The 18118-nt window shown below is 30.0% G+C and overlaps 1 protein-coding gene across 1 annotated transcript; it reads right to left on the minus strand.

Moving 5' to 3' along the window:
- Positions 1-5936: 5936 nt before the first annotated feature.
- On the minus strand, positions 5937-10734 carry LOC124916178 (protein argonaute MEL1-like). Its single transcript, XM_047456907.1, has 22 exons — positions 10270-10734; positions 9992-10184; positions 9747-9900; positions 9524-9657; positions 9342-9451; positions 9142-9245; positions 8911-9049; positions 8692-8808; positions 8495-8602; positions 8368-8427; positions 8147-8266; positions 7885-8056; positions 7687-7808; positions 7431-7568; positions 7209-7351; positions 7057-7119; positions 6913-6976; positions 6678-6813; positions 6519-6592; positions 6335-6429; positions 6229-6260; positions 5937-6139 (listed from the first exon to the last, which is right to left on the minus strand). The coding sequence occupies exons 1-22, from the start codon at positions 10732-10734 to the stop codon at positions 5937-5939; spliced, it is 2946 nt and encodes a 981-aa protein (XP_047312863.1).
- Positions 10735-18118: the final 7384 nt, after the last annotated feature.

Raw genomic sequence — 18118 nt, forward strand, 5'->3', positions numbered from 1 at the left:
CAAATTCAACCCAACAATAATAAAACATTATAAAAACAATTTAATATAATATAATTCTAACCTTCATTAATAACTTTCACGCCATCATCCTGACACTCTTCATTTGCTTCAAAATTTAACCTCTTCATTTGCTTCAAAATTTAACCGACGACAACTTATAGATCCACTTTCCATGATTACCACTCTTAAATTTGAAAAACAATACAAAATTTTAATTAACAAAAATTTTAATTAATTTTTTAAATTAGCCTTATGAGTTTTCTAACGATGCTTAACCTCTTTTACTATAAAATAATCTAAAACATTGCCCAGTTATGAGATGTTATTGATAGAAGTATATTTTTTTATAAATCAACACTTATACATCTTACTTCACAATTTCAAGAAAAAACAATATATATCCTCTTTTATATCACCAAAAGGATGAAATAATTAAATATTAAAAATAATATATTCTTGAACCAAGTAATTAAGCATATAACAATTATATAAATTATATTTGTATGCCTTAAGATAACATATCTATCAAATAAATAAAGTAGGAGGATGTCTCATTTACAGATTATGAGAATGTATCAGGTCAAGTGCTTCATTTGATTTTTTTTTTTAAAAGAAATAGTTTACTGATTTTTATCTTAAAAGTGACCAGGGATTTCTTTAGATCTTGCATTTAAGTTTTATAACTCTAATAAGTAATACCTAGTTTAGATAGTTGAAGAATATTTATAGTTAAACACTTAAACTTAAACCGTAACCTCTGTTAAATTTAAGTCATACTGCAATGTTGTTTGGATTGAGTTCTTGATGCGTAATAATAAGTATATTCAAATCAAATGTTAAACTTGAATCCAAATAAATACCTATAGTATTTCAGAAATCTCAGGCGCAGTAGAGCATAATAGATAACGGTGGGCGGATAAAACGACCAACAGAAAAAGACGAATGTTTAGCAGACGAAGACGAATGTTGAGAGGACAAACCTTAGCTTCACATGTCGCGAGAGAGTAGAACTGTAGAGAAGATAATTTGAGACGAAGACAAGGATCTTGGAGATTTTGAAAAACCCTAACTTGAAGCACTTCCTCTTTGGCATAAATGTATTTGTTAGTATGAAGAAATTAGAGAGATTATTTTAGAAGAGAATGGAAGAGAGATGTGGTCGGGCAGCAGGACCACCGGCAGCATTAATTTTTTTTTATATAATTATGACGCAGGTTTAGGACAGCAAATCCAAGTCAATTTATTAGAGGTTGACTTAATCTTTTTAATTTAATTTTATCTTTAATTGTTTTTTAATATTATTTTTAATTAAATTTATTGATATTTTAAATATTTTAATTAGTTTAAATATTATATCAAATAAATAAATAATAATATAATTATGGTATTATTTTAAATTAATAATATTATATAAAAATAAATAATTAGTATTATTTCATAATTTAGTTTAAAATGTGAGATAATATATTTTTTAAACTGTTGAACTAATAATTATTTAATAGGAGAGATAATAATTATAATTAATAATCATAATATTATTATTTTTATATTATTAATTATAAAATAAACGTTAATTTTTTTATTAAAAAAATAATTTTTTAATTATTAAATTCTTAAATAATAAAATTTATAAAATAAATTTATTTTCTAAAAAAATAAAATAATATATATTTAAATTAAAAAATAATTAAAATTTATTGAAAGATTAAATAAATGTTAATATTAAAAAAATAGATAAAAAGTTAATAAAAAAATTAAAATTTTAATACTTTCTCTTTAATGGAAGTTATTTATTTGTACTCCTTACAATGTATAAGATATATAATTGGTTTTACAGTATATAAAATTAATTCAACCAAACACTTTATAATTTCCTATTAGTATAGTTAGTGTCCTAATAGGTGTAATACATTTTTATCAAACACCAACTAAACATATTCAAATATGGTACCAAAAATAATTTACTATGATAATAAGTAAGATTTGAGAGGAGGAGACATTGGTTGAAAATGACGTAGAGTGCATATCAAAAGAAAGATTAAGAAAGAAAGATTAAGAACACATTACGATATTTAATGAAAAACATTTGAGTCATTTATACGTGCAAAAAAAAGATTTGGGAGAAGAAGAGTCGTCATAGAATAAGCTTGCCAAAAGATAGTCATTTAAAAAAAATCTTAATAATCTACTTTTTTGGCATCATCATGCATCAGACAATAATTAAAAATAACATTCATAAAAAATACAAATACCATAAATACAATACAAAAATAACAAATCTTATGTAAGATGACTTGGTTATATGTTGTTCGTTCCTCTTTATAGAACACGTTGCAAATCTTTGAATGAAATTAAAGCTATCAAGATTGATGGTAATTGGTAACAAATGAGACCCACAAAACATAGAGAGCAACTTCCTTCCAAACAAAATTTGAACCACTAAAAAAAGACGAATGATTGTAAGAAATATTAAGGAGTCACATTCCTCGAAATCCAAACCCTAACATGATAAAAAAAAAATGTCTATCAAAAAGAGTATTTACAGTACTAAAATTCAAATTTGACCTATGCAATGGTTTTTTCAAACTATTTGACATATCTATTAGATCTATATTAATAATAGCAATCTATCTTTAAGTGATTGCTAAACTCTTAACTTTCTAATCCATTTTCCTCCATATAATTGGATCCTGCACTGAAAATAAAGTCTTCAAATTCTGATGTTCTTACATTATTCCAACCATATCAAATTATTAACTATTGGTATATTAATGGTTTTTAGTCAGGTATGTTGATGATAGTTAGTTATGGGATCAGTCAGAATGAGAAGACGTGGCTCACTAAATTATGTCTAAATCTAGTTAGGATTTCAGGAGTCCAACAATTGCATGAGCACATGTGTATTGTGCAAACTTCAAAACTACTATTTGTTCATAAGGTCGAAAAGATTGAACAATGATGTCCTGAGGGTTCTCAATTGCAACAATTACCTTAGACATAAGAAACTTCTCCCATGTCTTCCCAAGTTTGATAAAATTGATACCTAATAATAGAACAAATGTAATTGTATATTCTATATTATTTTGAATTGAAACCTTCAAAAAAATTGATACTTTTTTAATTTAATAATCTTAAGTTATAGACAATAAAATTAGAGATCAATAACATAACTATCTAGACTTGCAAATATAAAGTAAGCTACATCATCAACAAATAAAGATATAAGCTACTATATAAAGAGAGATGATTAAAGATAATTACTATCGTTGTAGTGTTTGACCATGTATTGCCCCATCTGTAAATCACAGTTATTCGTTCCGAGATGGACTTCAACTGCCAACATAGAATAAGTCAGATCAGAAAGATGTGTAGGAGAATGGAGGTTTTGAAGCAAAAAGTCAAATCATGGACTAATAATCTAAGTTAGAATCCTATCTCCAACATTCTCTAAATCAAACAAATCAGTCAGATCAAAAAGTTAGACAATCTGGTCATTATTACACTAGCACGATGAATACTTGAACATTTGAACATGTCGGTAAATAAAACAATCTGGCTATCATTTGAGAGTTGATATTACTTATAACAACCAATTTTCATCAATAGATGGAACAAGAAGATGGATATGAGAATATGGGATTTGAAGCAAGTAGTCAAATTAGAGACTGAGAGTCTAAGTTAGGATTTCTAGCTCAAAACATTTTCAAAATCAAACAAGAAATTTAGACAATTTGGCCATCAGTATCAATCAGATCAGAAATTTAGACTATCAGTCAGATCAGAAAAAGTTTAACAATCTGGTCATTAGTTTTGAGTGTTACACAACCATGATGAATACCTAAACCAGATCGATAAATAAAAAAATGGGCCTTAATTTAGGAGCTGAGAATAGATTACTACTGTAACTACCAATTTTCAACATGAGAGCATCATTTCTTATCCAACAAAAACTCTCTATTTGAGTACATAGAGAATCATAAAAGTACTTCTCTCAAAACTAATCAACGAATGAGTTGATAGAAAAAATGACCTTAAGAACTCTATGTTATGCTTCACGTGTCTGAATTGAGGACATTCGCTAGAGAACAATTTGGGGAAAGAAATAAAATAAATCAAATTATACCGAGTTACAAATGGAGCCTCAAAACTGGCAAGAAGTTTAGATAATACCCGGGTGATGTCACTAATTGCAACCACCTTCCCTCCTCTCTCATGGATAAGCCTTGCAACATAAGACCAAACATTTACAAAAATTCATTTCCCCGACTTTTTAAACTAATTAATTCTTTCAAACAAAACAAATCACAATTCATAATATATAACATTATACTTGAATGACAAATCTAAATCCATTGATTGTCTTTCCATGTTCATTCAATAATGCCTTTGTTGCATAAACCACTACTCATCTTGTCACAACCTCTCTGCCCAATGATTCCTCAAAATCCTAATAACAATATACCACTCCTCCTTGGAATACCTTATTTTTGTAAGATGACAAATGAAAATAAACACAATCAGAAATACTTTATCAACAGAAAACCCTTCAGCAATTGGTAACATTAAATGAAAAATGAATGTCGCTGTTTATCAGAAACCTCTTGTCTGAAGGAGTGTATGATATTATCTGAATATTCATTTTGGAAAATACTCTAGCTACATCCTGTCAGAGAAGGATGAATGGGAGAATTTGTGGAAATTAAATGACCCGTTACTTTTAGCATTAACAGAGAGATAACAATTAAACATGTATGAAGATAAAGGAAGTTTGAAATGGATCTAGACAAACTTACCGATCCATATAACAAAGCATGGTAGACAGTGCCACAAGAACCTGCAATAGTGTTTATTTGCATATTAGTACCAATAAGAATAACATATGAACAATTATCACAACTTACTAATATGCTATATTGCTATCATATGCAACTAAAATCAATATATTGAAACCTCTAATTGACTCACAAGTTTTGGCTTTTAGAATGAGCACATACATCGTAGAAAGGTGTGTTGGTTGCGGCAACTACAAATATATCTTTGTTTTTGTGCTTGACAGGAAATTGGCCAGTTCAGTTCTCACCCGTCGTCACACGTTGCACGATATTGTTGACTAAAGCAAGATCTAGGTAATCAATTAGGAGCTCAATAGACTTTTGACCTAGAGTTTCAACTACAGAATAACCATAAAGGTGTTCAACTACTGTTTGATTCCTGGGGAATTAAAGTAAAGAAGAATAGAATCAATGTTGGAATTTCCAGAATGAATCAATAGGTAAAAAGTTGTACTACCATAATGAATCAATAGTACTAAAAACTTGTTGAAAGAATGAATGATAATCTTCCATCAAAAAGATTTGACCAGTCACCGGTAAATTATACAACCACCCAGATCAAATATATGACCAGACGGCCCAATGACTGTAGTACATTCAGGTACTGCCTATTAGTAAACTTCACAGTCGACGGTAAATTAAGAGTGTCAGCGGCAGGTTCGACTACAAGAGGTTGATCCTTGACACAACTCTTTCTACAAAGACGAACATCCAATTCCGACAATCCAAAACTTTAGTGGAAAAGGCGGTGACACATCCAAACTAAATACTAAAGCATATAGATACCATCAAAATGTAATGTAATTGACAAATATTTTGATGTAAAGCCTGATTAATGATCATGGGTTAAAACTTAATAAAAGTAAAGAAGGAAATGAAAAACACAAAATAAGTAAAAATTAACTGTAAACACAATTTTTATAACAATATTTATCCCTAAAAGGGGTCATGAAATTGTTACAATCTTTCTAGAAAACCCCTCATAAAAAATACAAAACTATTAACACCTACATCCTATTTCATATATAAACTACCCCCATTTAATACTTTTACAACAACAATAAAAAAACTAATATTACAACAAAAATCTTATTACAATGTTGTTCAGCAGTAAAACATGAATTGCTTTACATTATCCATAACATTAGGTAAAGGCCGAACAACTGCATCCCCTTCCCTTGTGTTCACTCTGACACTAGTCGATTCAGCATCAGCTCCGTCTCCTTCTTCCACACCACCTTCAACGTAACCTTCCACATAATAGCGTGCCCTCCACGCAGCAAGATGAGCATAGTAAGCAGGAGGAACTGCACATCAAATAAACCAAACCATAAGAAGAATGATTGATTGATCATAAAAGATAAATTTAGTTATTGAGTTAGCTAGAAGGACAAACCTATAGACACCGATCTAGTGCATCTCGCATAGCTGGAAAGAAACACCCGATTAATTAGTATTACGTAATTACAACAATATATGTTAAAGATTAAGTCACTACTTACGTGTAACACAAGCTGTTAGTGAGTCCTTGCAATGCATCTGCACTGAAGTCATTCTCATCAAACAACACATGGTAATGTGTTGGCCGGCTTGTTCCCTGTTTCAGTTTGTTACCAAATATCTTAGTGCTTTCTTCATATATATTCAACCAATAAAAAATATCTAATCAATTTTTTTAGTAGTTACCTGGATACCCGAATGACTGCATAGGTAGAAGTCAAACTCCCTCACATGACAAATCTTTGTATCAACAACCGTACCTACATATGAAGATCCAATCAATCATATTTAGTATTTACATCAACCAAACCATTACCAATTACAAACCACAACTAATAATATTACCTGGCAAAATATTTCCACTCCGATCGGTTGAATGTCTGTCGCCATGAGTCATTGGGAAGAGGCGAGTGTGATGCCTCTTCTGCACAACCACAAATGTGATCCTCGGAAGGTAATTTTCTTCCAGAGAAGAACATGCCTGCACCAAACATGTATTTTTCAACTCACAATACCAATACAAAATAAAACAACAATCATATATATATATATATATAGCCATATTAAAAGTAAAAACTACCTTCCGAATTGCATCAACCTCATAGAGCAAAACATGGCTGAATTGCCCATCGCTAACACCATCTCTGCATTTAAACAACATATATTATTAGTAACTTAATTTAAGCACAAAAATGCACAATGCAAGAGCAGATACAATTTTTACCTGTAGAATATTATTCTACGTGGTTTATGACCAGTGGACTGCCTAAAAGAAATCAACAGCTCCCTGCAAAGTTCCCAAAAATCAAACAAGATATTTTTTATTTCCATAAAAAAAGAATGGAAAAAAAATATGTATGTAATATTTGTTTTTACCTGATCATCCCACTTTTAACTCTCCCCCTTATAGGATCATCAACCTCTTTATAGAGGTCACTGATGATTTCCTCTCTATGCCTTTGAGCAGAGACCAGTCCTTTGTAAGTGGTTACCTCAGGCCAGTCCATCGAAGCAACCACCTGAAAATATAAACCTACATTTTAACAACCCAATAATAGTAGATAGAAACAAAATCAAACTATTTTCAACACATCTTACCGCTGCAATTGAACAGCTTGAATCCTCTCCTGGAGGAGGATGAGTGACATCAGCACCAAAGATGATGGTGGGCATATCCGAGACAAAATCCAATTTTCTCTCCAACGCACTCGCAAGCACGGTGTTGCGTCCTCCAGCCTGACATTTAACAAACATTCAATTAGCTAGATAAATGAATGACTGACATAATATTATCAACTCAATTGAGAACTTGTAGTCTTTCTTTTCTAACAGCATTATAAAAGTTAAAACATACCTTGACGTTAATCTTCAGAGTGACATTTTCAAGATACGGCAAAGTCCTCTTAAGAACTTGTTTAGGCTGGCAACATTGAGAGACAATGCCCAATTCTGTCTCACAGACCTTTTTAATGATCCCTGTAAGAACAACAATGTTAGTTAGGAGGTTTGCACAACATATACACTTAACTAAAATAATTTTTCGAAATGTTACCATATGAACCAGAAACTTCTGGCAATATGACGAGCAGCAACTGAAGATGTCTGCCTTTTGCCTTCATCTTTGTGAGCCGCTCATTACATCGTGAGTGGATGCTGGTTAGTGCCCTTCCAATGTGTTTAGGATTGGCTGAATGGATGGGAATCAACGGTTCTGTGTTGAATTTCTGCAAGAGAGAGTTCATGCACATTAAGGATAGGTTCTCATAAGATATATAAGATGCACAAGCTCGAGGTGAGATGGAAAGAATGCATACCAGCCCTTTACTTATGCCCGTTTGCACCAAGTCCCAACAGAACTGGCCGACCTGATTTTGGTTCATTTTTGAGAAGTTGACACAGGTCCAGAAATCTATCTTGGCCCCGTTAAACATTCTCTACCACAATAAAAACATATTAAACATAAAGAAGACAAATGATTACGCTACAATATAAAATGGGAGGTGGTATGCGCGCACACATCCAAGTAAAACAATACCTTGTTCAACATATTCCATTGCCCCACACTTGGAGCCTCTTGTGACCCACCATATTTGAGCTGCAATAATTTTATTAAGATTAGTAATGGAAACGTAAACCAAATAATTACAAGACTAAAGAATTACCATGGGAGGTGGAAGAAGTCTTGCTTCAACCACTGTAGGTTCAGGCTGTATATGCAACCCAAATTCGTTCACGAACTTGTCATTGTTGTAATCGTTTTGCCTGACCATCTGGAGAAGAAAATTATCAATAAAAGGACTAAATAACTAACAAATAAAAAAAAACATTGAAATATTAAGTTCAATGAATACAAAAGTACCTGTCTGATGTTTTGTTCCCTATGCACGGGTCTTTGACAGGTAGCCATCAAAAGAGAGGTTACCTGCCTCTCATTCAACTTCTTCGTATACCTCTGCCCCTCCACGATTTTGCATAGCTATAGGTAGAGGAAATGAGTTTTTGAAAAATGATAAACAAAGGTAATTAAGGCAAATAAAGACCATAGCATAAAATAAAGATCAGTTCAAGTAGTAAGTACCTCCAATGGCAGATAAATAGGCTTGGAATCACTTCCATACTGCATTGCAGGTAAGGAAGGATACCTAAGTGTGATACGGTACCTTTCTAAGTAGTATTGGATCACATACTTCTTTTGAACACCGTCATCACACGTGAACCTATACAAGAGCAAGATTGAAAAGTGAGAACGGACAGTTGGAAAGAGAAAATAGATTTAAACAAGATATGATCGTATGCAAATATAGCTTACATCAGTTCACCAATTGGTTGTTGAGATAGACGAACTATCTTTTTGCTCATGACATTCTTCAGGTGCGTCGTTTTCACAGTCACACCTTTCAAGACTTTAAGAATCTGAAAAAAGAATATTAACACATTTAAGTGAGTTATGATCCTAGTTAAGTTTACACCCAAACATTCATACAAATCTAAGAGAAAGTTGAAACTTACTTTCTTACAGTCTTGGTCAGTTAATGGCCTGGACAGATCTCTAATGTGAAGATACTGTTGAATAAACTCTGTCACCAGGATGGGGTCAAAGAATGCCCTTGCTGATATATCTACAAAATAAAAATTAGATGCTGAGTTAGTAAAAATGTAAAACATGTTTATAGGGTACTAAAGCTACATACCAATATTCAGCGAGAGCCCCATTTGAGTTGGTCGTAGGCTTTGGTAGAACCCTTGCCAATACTCCAGGCCACCATCCAGTTTCCCTTTTGCACCAAGTCTTGGTGAAAAGAATGACCTTTCAACAGCGGTATACCTGCAAAAAAATTATATTTTAATTTGGTAAACAAAAGAAAAAGCTCATTGATAAAGGAAATGAATTGAAGCATAAAATGATGTTCTTACATAACCGAAGGAGTTGCTCGGAGAACTATCTCAAGAGCTTGCAACGTCTCATGAGGAAGATTCCCTTGCTTCCTATGTAAGAATGCTTGAAGTTGATACAAATCAACTTTAGAAGCAAACTTAATTGCCACATTGAAGTGACTCTCCTTCCTGCGTCGAGAAAGATCCATTGTTAATTTCAAGTCAAATCAAATAAGTAAAGTGAAACATTAAGCAATTTTAAACACTAAAAAGTTACCTTATATTTCCATCCTTTTTAAGTAGTTTCACCAGGAAGTCCTTGGACTGAAAGGGAAGTGGCCCCAAGCTGTAAATGTTTTTGCTGCCATCATATGCAGGCAACCGATTCCCCAGATACAACTCCATGTTAGAGTCGATCAAAGTATTCATGACGTCCCTACATACTTTCTTCAATGTCACCTCTGGAGTGATTGTGACCTGTACATTTTATTTGTAATGATTAGATAAACAAAAGAAACACATGAACAACAAATGATAAGATCCGATCAAATAATACACTCACATCGTAATGAAATACGTCGCGTCCAGTTGATTGAACTGGAAAATGGTTGGTTCGGACCGAGATCTTCTTACCGGCTCTACCGAAACCTGGTCTATCCGGCAGTCGGGTTGTCGCGGTCAAAGGTGTAAGAGACCGAGTCTCAAAAGCAGGGGACAACTTTTGCAGAGTCTCAATAGCTCTTGAAGGTGAAGCTAAGTTAAGCTTCATTTCCACATCTGCAGCTAAGGAATCTGCAGATGAAGAAGAGGTAGAGGACAGTACAGGTACGTAGGAGCGGTATGGACCTCTTCCTCCTCCGACGCGTCCAAGTTCACGTCCGGATTGCGGTAAAGGTTGATCGGTGCGGTCTGATTGACCTTTTCCTCCTCCAAAGCGTCCACGTCCACGTCCGGCTTGTGGTAAAGGCTGATCAGTGCGGTCAGATTGACCTCTTAGACCTCCACGTCCTCCAATTCTTCCAGACATTTTCGCAAAAAAAGTGAATAAGCAATTCGATTGAACTGTGAATGAGAGAAAGAAAACCAGAGGATGAGTTGTGTTTGAAAATACAGATACTGAAATGAAGAAGAATGGAGGGATATATATATACAATTAATAATCATATTTAGAAAAATATCTCTATGTATATATTTAGAAAATAATCTTTAATCATATTTAGAAAAATATCTCTAGGTATATATTTAGAAAATAATCTTTTAGATTTCTTTCTAGAAAAGTAAGATTACATAAATTTTTTCAAATTATAAAATTTTGTTAACTTAGATAATTTACCATTTTAAGAATAATATTGTCATAATATTATCACAATAATTTTTAAAATTTATTAAAGATAATTTACTATTTTAAGAATAATATTGTCATAATATTATCACAATAATTTTTAAAATCTATTAAAGATTATTTACCATTTTAAGAATAATATTGTCATAATATTATCACAATAATTTTTAAAATTTATTAAAGTAAAAAATAAAATAAATTCAGTTCATATTTAATTAAAATAATTTTTAAAATGTTTGAAAAATAAATAAGTAAAAAGTGGATAAAAATATTTTTTTATTAATTAAATTTTAAATCATATTACATCAATTTTTTAAAATTATAAAATTTGTTTAACTTAGATAATTTACCATTTTAAGAATAATATTGTCATTATATTATCACAATAATTTTTAAAATTTATTAAAGTAAAAAATAAAATAGATTCTGTTTATATTTAATAAAAATAATTGTAATAAAAATAATTTTTAATTGTTTGAAAAATAAATAAGTAAAAGGTGGATAAAAATGTTTTTTTTATTAATTAAATTTGTAAATCATATTACATAAATTCTTTCAAATTATAAAATTTTGTTAACTTAAATAATTACCATTTTAAGAATAACATTGTCATAATTATTATCACAATATTTTTTTTTAATTTTATTAAAGTAAAAAATAAAATAGATAATGTTTATATTTAATAAAAATAATTATAATTAAAATAATTTTTAAAATGAATGAAAAACAAATGAGTAAAAAGTGAATAAAAATGATTTTTTTTATTAATTAAATTTATAAATCATATTACATAAATTCTTTCAAATTATAAATTTTGTTAACTTAGATTATTTACCATTTTAAAATTAATTTGTCATAGTTATCATCATAATAATTTTTAAAATGTATTAAAATAAAATATAAAATAGACTCTGTATATATTTAATAAAAAGAATTGTAATTAAAATAATTTTTAAAATATTTAAAAAATAAATAATAAAAAAGTAAAAGGTGAATAAAAAATATCAAAATTTTGTAGATTACATCAAATCTGTCAGATTACATTTTTTTTAAATAACAAGATGAATTTAAAAAAAATAAGTACTTTATAAAAAAAAAATTATAATGTATTATATTTCATAAAGACAAGAATAATTAATCCATCAATAATTTTATCAAATGTTCCCAAAATCTCTCTAGTCCCCTATTCTTCTCACAGGGAGAGACAAGAAAATCGAGAGACAAGGAAATCGAGAGACAAAAATTCGGGAGACAATAAAATCGGGAGCAGACAACCCTCATATATTAATTTAAAGTAAATGTGAATGGTATCTACCTGAACAACAAGAAGATGTTTTATTGTGCTCATCCATAGGGACCTCCATGTTGATTCACTTGTAACTAGATCAATGAAAACAATTAATGTACCATAGAGTAATAAATATGAGTAGATCTATGAGGAAGAAAATCAATTTCATATCTAATCTATAAAAGATCTTTACCTTGTAATTATAATGCGGAAACTTTGATTTGATTTCAAGACTCAAAGTTTTATCGAATATAGAAAATGTATTGTTCCTGCAACAATAAATTTTTGAAAATTAAATGAAATATATTCAAGAAAACTATATAATAAATATATTAAAACTATTATGATAGGATCAAACAAACAAAGATTACCGCACAGTTCGATTCTTAAGAGACCAGTGTCGTTGATCGATTCTTACTTAATACGTTTTAAGATGAAGTAAATGTTATGACCTCCTACATTCAAAACAAAAAAACTATTATGATAGAATCAGATTAATAAAGATTGATCACAAGATCACATGAGAAGAAAATTGTGTTTATCCATTTGATCAAACTCGATATGAATAGGACTAAAAAGATCAACGCAAAGAGCTCATGACAAATCATTTTTATCAAAGAGTGATTTGGTTCAGATTCCGATCTTAAAAGTAGGAGAAGAGAAGATCAAAATTACCTTTAACATGAACAGATTATTAATTAAAGAAAAAACGAGATAAGACCGCCTCCTAGATGAAAGAGGGAGAGAGAAAGAAGAAATGAGATAAGACCGCCTCCCAAACGAAAGAGTGAGAGAGTCGAAGGAAAGAAGAAAGAGATAAGACCGTCTCCCAGACGAAAGAGGGAGAGAGTCGAGGGACAAAATGTCTGTTAAAGAAGAAATGAGATGAGAGCGCCTCCGAGATGAAAGAGGGAGATGGTCGAGGGATTGAATATATAGGCTCGGTGTCAGATGAAATAGGGTTTACAAATCGAAGGCAAGAATGGATTACGCGTTTTTCTTTTTCTTAGGCCCAATTTGTTTTTATTTGTTGGACATTTTACGGGATTGAATTATTTTTAGGTAAAAATGAAAAAAAAGACCTTGTCAATTTTCTCGGAGCCCAAAAAATTAAACTTAGGCTTTTTGTAACCCTAAAATTTCTATTCATTTTGGCTCATTTTGCGCCGCCAAGGTTCTTTGTCTTCTTATTCCTTTGATCAACATATTACATGTTTTTAACCATTCTTGTTGAGTGATTGCTTATATATAAGGCTTATCAATAGGTTATTTGTATCCATTGTCATTGTCTTGGTATGTTTAATTAGTCTTAGATTGAAACTCTATTACAACTCTTGCATTGTCAATGTATTGATATGTTTTCAAACTCCCTTAGGGCTCTTGCACTATTTCATTGTCTTGATATAGTTGAAGCTCGAGTTCTTGATCTTTTAGTTTTGTTTTATCTCAAACTTAAAGAGAAATAAACCAATGATATTATGATGTTGTTGAACAAATGGATAAAAATTCCATGTATGATTGATACATGTAGTAAAATATGCTTAGTTGTTTCACATTCATTTATATGATTTGTTATCTTCTATTAATATTTACCTTTTACAAGAAAAAGAAAATCTAGACACTAGTGATAAAAGAAAATGATTACAAAATCTCTAAGGTTATATTTTAGTGATTGAAATTAGAATGTTGTTTTAATGATTGAAATTGGAGTTGACATTGGAATTTTACTCCATAAAAAATGACGATAAATTATAATTCAACTCTTATATTTAAAAAAAATATAATAAAAAACAATTTAAATATATTATCTATATTATTAAAATATTAATTTGACGCGACCTATTATAATGGTTTTGTTTACGATTTAATTTTAATAAGAAAAAAAAATATGGGTTTAACCGGTTAAAAGAAACAAAATGTTAACTTCCTATTTTTTTTTAAATAATATTGATTCAAAATATTAATTTATTAAATGAAAAGAAAGTTATAGATTCGATATCTTAGCTTTCTAAATTAAATATATATTTTTTTTATTGAACACGTTAACCATGTTATAAATATAAAATAATAAGATATTTTATTTAAAAATATATTTAAAAAATATTCAAATTATAATTTTGAACTAAAAAGAGTAGAATTTAAAATTATAAACTTATATTTATTTGAATTTCATTATAATTTTAATTTCAATTTAAAATTTTAATCTTAAATTATCTACTTAAAAACAAAAATTACACACTAATTCTAATTTTATAATTATCAAACCTACCAAAAAAATAAAATTTTTATTATATTTAAGCTAACAAATTTTTTTCATGAGAGTTGGTGATATCTATTGTTTACTTTTTTTTTTGTTGGAATTATTTAAATAATTTTAATATTATTTCATTATTTTTCTTTAATTATATTAATAAAATTATTAAATAAAATATTAAAATATTTTTTATTATTTTTTTATTAAAATATTATTAAAATATTTTTTATTAAATTATTATTATTTTTTTATTAAAATATTATTATTTTTTTATTAAAATATTTTTTTATTAAAATATGAGAATTAGTGATATTTATTCATGTCTTGCCAACGCATAACATCATGTTCAGACGGAAACACTTGTTTGCGTCTTACTAAAAGTATAATTCTATTATGAGACAAACTTTCCATAATGTTTAATCTCATTCTATATCTAATTCAGCTAGTAAAACCACTAGATCGAAGATCAAGCATGTCCTTAATTGTAACATTTCTACATATGACAATGGAAGTAAGCTCATGATACGTTGTAACTCACTAGTGAAAAAAAGACTTTTATCGAGAGAATTTACCGAGGGTTTTATAAAACTCTCGGTAATGGTCCCGCGATGAATAAATCTTTCGTTATTAAAAATAAATTTCGAGAGGTGTATAAAACCTTCGGTGATATGAGTTTTCACCAAAAGTTTTTCACAAAACCCTCGGGTTTGACTGTTCCCAAAAAAACTGAAAATAATTCTAAGTGTTGGATAAGGGTAATTGCGAAGGTTTTTCAAAAAACCCTCGATTTTGACTCTCCCCAAAAGGGTAATTGCGAAGGTTTTTCAAAAAACTCTCGGTTTTGACTCTTCTCAAAAAAACTGAAAATAATTCTAAGTGTTGAGAAGGGGTAATTGCGAAGGTTTTTCAAAAAACCCTCGGTTTTGACTTTTTCCAAAAAAAACTGAAAATAATTCTAAGTGTTGGGAAGGGGGTAACTGTGAAGGTTTTTCAAAAAACTCTCGGTTTTGACTATTCTTAAAAAACTGAAAATAATTCTAAGTGTTGAGAATGGGGTAATTGCGAAGGTTTTTCAAAAAACCCTCGGTTTTGACTTTTCCCAAAAAAACTGAAAATAATTCTAAGTGTTGGGAAGGGGTAATTGCGAAGGTTTTTCAAAAAACCCTCGGTTTTGACTCTTCTCAAAAAATCTGAAAATAATTCTAAGTGTTGGGAAGAGGGTAATTGCGAAGGTTTTTCAAAAAACTCTCGGTTTTGACTCTTCTCAAAAAAACTGAAAATAATTATAAGTGTTGAGAAGGGGGTAATTGCGAAGGTTTTTCAAAAAACCCTCGGTTTTGACTATTCTCAAAAAATCTGAAAATAATTCTAAGTGTTGGGAAGGGGATAATTGCGAAGGTTTTTCAAAAAACCCTCAGTTTTGACTCTTCTTAAAAAATTTGAAAATTATTCTAAGTGTTGGAAAGGGGGTAATTGCGAAGGTTTTTCAAAAAAACCCTCGGTTTTGACTTTTCCCAAAAAAAACTGAAAATAATTCAAAGTGTTGGGAAATGGGTAATTGCGAAAGATTTCTAAGTATCTTTCGGTTTTGACATCTCAAAACCGAAAAATATTTAGAAAACTTTCGGTATTTCACTTCTCCATTTGTTAATTTAATTGGTGTTTCACCTTCTAATTAGCTTGTTTAAACTCATAACTAAGCTAATAAAGTGTGTGTTATTTTTGAAGAGTAGAGATTGTGATTAATTATATAAATGTATATGATTGTGTATGATTATATAAACAAGTGTATGTTTTGTGTTTGATTATATTAAGGATGTGTGTAGAGTTTGATTATTAGATGTGCGGGGATTGTGTAAGGATATGAAATGTGTTAAATTAATGTTGTTCAAGCTAATTAGAAAGTTAAACACCAATTAAATTAAAAAAATGAAGAAGTCAAATACCGAAAGATATTCAAATATCTTTCGGTTTTGAATGGTAATACCGAGAGTTATAGGTATACCTCTCGGTATTTGACTTCTTCATTTTTTGATTTCTTCATTTATTTTAATTTACTTGGTGTTTAATTAGCTTGTCTAAACTCTTAACTAAGCTAATAAAGTGTGTGTTATTTTTGAAGTGTATGGATTGTGATTAATTTTATCAATGTATATGATTGTGTTTGATTATATAAAAGAATGTATATGTTTGTGTTTGATGATAATAAGAATATGTGTAGAGTTTGATTATAAAAAGGATGTGTTTAATGATAATTAGGTTGTGTTTTAAATATATGAATGTGTGTTGTTGATGTTTTAAGTTAAAAAATCTAAGGTAAAAAAACGAGAAATATACACAATTCTCTCGGTTTTTCTTTTATTAAAATTTGTGTGAGATCCATCAAAACCGAGAGATTTATTCATATCTCTCGGAAAAAATAACCAAAACCGAGAGTTATATATAAAACTCTCGGAAATATTAAAAATCAAAACCAAGAGTTATACCTAAAACTCTCGGAAATATGAAAGGGTCAAAACCGAGAGTTATACCTAAAACTCTCGGAAATATGAAAGGGTCAAAACCGAGAGTTATACCTAAAACTCTCGGTAAAACCCCTTTTAATTAAAAAAAAAATCTTTCCCTTTCCAGATCACTATCGCTCGCTTCTTCCCTCTCTCCTTCTCCTGATCGACAGTCGCGCTCACCCGAAAGACGATCCACGCCGATAACGACAAACGCCGGCCACGCCCAACGCCGCCCACGTCCACGTCGCCGATTGATCCTTCCGCCGCTTGTAGCTCGCCTTCGATCTATCTGCCGCCGTGTCTCTAGCTCGTCGTCGATTTGCCTGCCGCCGTGCTTCTTCTCTTCAACTTCTAGGTTAGTTTAATTATGTTTATATTATATGGTTAGATTTAGGTTTGATGTTGGTTAGTTTTAAGTTTGATTTAGGTTACAGTTTCTTGGATTTAAGTTTGATTTATGTTAGATTTAGGTTTGAATGATATTAGTTTTATGCTTTATTTAAGTTAGATTTTGTTGGATTTAAGTTTGATTGATGTTAGTTTTATGTTTGATTTGTGTTAGATTTTGTTAGATTTATGACTTATGTTAGATTTAGGTTTGAATGATGTTAGTTTTATGTTAGATTTTGTTAGATTTAGGTTTGATTTAAGTTTGTGAATGAATTGATTAATATTGATGTTAGTTTTAGGTTTGATTATTATTGATGTTAGATTTATGTTTGATTTAAGTTTGTGAATGAATTGATTACTATTGATGTTAGTTTTAGGTTTGATTATTATTGATGTTAGATTTAGGTTTGATTTAAGTTTGTGAATGAATTGATTATTATTGATGTTAGATTTAGTTTGATTTAAGTTTGTAAATGAATTGATTATTATTGATGTTACTAATTTCATAAATCATTTATTTCAGAAGGCGGGTGAAATAAGACGGACCCCCTCTATCGTTGAAGTTTTCAAGGGGAACCCGTACCCTAAAAGCTACAAAAGAAAACTCCAACCCGATCCCAAACGAACGAG

This window comes from Impatiens glandulifera, chromosome 9, assembly GCF_907164915.1.
Source record: "Impatiens glandulifera chromosome 9, dImpGla2.1, whole genome shotgun sequence".
NCBI lineage: Eukaryota > Viridiplantae > Streptophyta > Magnoliopsida > Ericales > Balsaminaceae > Impatiens > Impatiens glandulifera.

What these genes read in the sequence shown, in the direction of transcription:
- LOC124916178 (XM_047456907.1), bottom strand. Translation starts at nt 10,734, where the DNA reads ATGTCTGGAAGAATTGGAGGACGTGGAGGTCTAAGAGGTCAATCTGAC. An exon ending in AATGGAATATGTTGAACAAG is followed by an intron (nt 8,267 to 8,367) that starts GTATTGTTTTAC and finishes TTATTGTGGTAG; the next exon opens with AGAATGTTTAACGGGGCCAA. An exon ending in AGAAGTTTCTGGTTCATATG is followed by an intron (nt 7,809 to 7,884) that starts GTAACATTTCGA and finishes TTGTTCTTACAG; the next exon opens with GGATCATTAAAAAGGTCTGT.